A 1782-nucleotide genomic window follows, 5' to 3' on the forward strand; every position below is an offset into this window, starting at 1 on the left:
TCTTCCACCACTTCGGGCTTCAACTTGCTGTTGGATTTCCCCATTTCGCGGCCCAAAGAGGATTTAGCAGCACATCAATTTCGGGTCCGGTTTTGTTGTCGTGCTCGGTGTCAATCAACGGCAAGGGTGCGCAGACCGTCCTGGAACGCCGGGAGCAAACAAACACAATAAAGTGTCAAAATGGAGCAAAATGCAATATATAGATATATATATTATCTATCTGAATGACAACAGCCTTTGTCCACACTTGACGGCTGGTTTCTTGCAAGGTGTCGAATCACAATTGCAGTCTTTTTTGCAAGGTGTCAATCGCAATGGCAGTCTTTTTTTTTTCTGCAGCAAAACCAATGGACCCAAAACATTAATTTTCCCAGATCGCAGGTCAAGGTGATCCTTTCCTCACTTTAATGTCAATCGCAAATCGGAAGAGTCAACGTCTCGACGGATTCCAAAACAATAGCAATTTCAGCAGATCAAAAATATCAATATTTATATATATATGTGCGTAATGTCAATAGCAAAGGTTGGAGACAAGCCCTGATAGGTTCCAAAAAAAAATTGGAATAAATTTTAATTTTTTTTGCTTACTTGCAAGGATTCTTCAATCTATTATTATTATTATTATTATTATTATTATTATTATTATTATTTGGAATAAATGTTAATTTTTTATTATTATTGCTATTATTAATCGGAATATATTTTAATATTTTTTTTGCTTACTTGCAAGGATTCTTCAATCTATTATTATTATTATTGATTGGAATAAATTTTAAATATTTTTTGCTTACTTGCAAGGATTCTTCAATCTATTATTATTATTATTAATTGGAATAAATTTTAATTTTTTTTGCTTACTTGCAAGGATTCTTCAATCTATTATTATTATTAATAATTGGAATAAATTTTAAATATTTTTTTGCTTACTTGCAAGGATTCTTAAATTATTATTATTAATTGGAATAAATTTTAAATATTTTTTGCTTACTTGCAAGGATTCTTCAATTATTATTATTATTATTTGGAATAAATTTTAAATATTTTTTGCTTACCTGCAAGGATTATTCTATTATTATTATTATTATTATTAGTTGGAATAAATGTTAATTTTTTTTTTGCTTACTTGCAAGGATTCTTCAATTATTATTATTATTAATTACTATTAATAATCATTTTCAATACGACCAGGGCAAACAGCAGCAATCGTTGCAAAATAATAATAATAATTTTAGGACATAAATTTGGGGGGTTTTCTACATAATCTTAGATGGTGCAAAAAAAAAAAACCTCAAATTCACGCTGCTTGGTATCAATAGCAAAGCAATAAATTTGGGGATATATTTTAAGATGCAATAATAATATTTTTCCTGGCTTAGTATCAATAGCAGGTCAATAAATTTTCAGATGCAATATTAATATTTTTGCTTGCTTAATATCTATTAATTTGGGTTTTTTTTTTAAAAGATGCAATAATAATTTTTTTGCTTGCTTTGTATCAATAGCAGGGCAATAAATTTGGGAATATTTTTTTAGATGCAACAATAAGTTTGGGATTTTTTAAAAGATGCACTAACAATATTTTTGCTCACTTAGTATCATAATTTGGGGTTATTGTTTTACATGCAGTAATATTTTTCCTGGCTTAGTATCAATAGCAGGGCAATAAATTTGGGAATATTTTTTTAGATGCAACAATAAGTTTGGGATTTTTTAAAAGATGCACTAACAATATTTTTGCTCACTTAGTATCATAATTTGGGGTTATTGTTTTACATGCAGTAA

General features: G+C 28.5%; 1 protein-coding gene across 1 annotated transcript in view; it reads right to left on the bottom strand.

Annotated features, from left to right (window-relative positions):
• Positions 1–624, bottom strand: part of ncs1 (neuronal calcium sensor 1) — a 24923-nt gene extending 24299 nt beyond the window's left edge. Inside the window, exon 1 of the mRNA XM_062959968.1 lies at positions 1–624. This exon is cut by the window's left edge and continues 20 nt beyond it. Within this exon, the coding sequence (XP_062816038.1) occupies positions 1–44 (44 nt within the window). The 5' untranslated portion in view covers positions 45–624.
• Positions 625–1782: the final 1158 nt, after the last annotated feature.

Source organism: Anolis carolinensis, unplaced genomic scaffold (genome assembly GCF_035594765.1).
Source record: "Anolis carolinensis isolate JA03-04 unplaced genomic scaffold, rAnoCar3.1.pri scaffold_7, whole genome shotgun sequence".
NCBI classification, from domain to species: domain Eukaryota; kingdom Metazoa; phylum Chordata; class Lepidosauria; order Squamata; family Dactyloidae; genus Anolis; species Anolis carolinensis.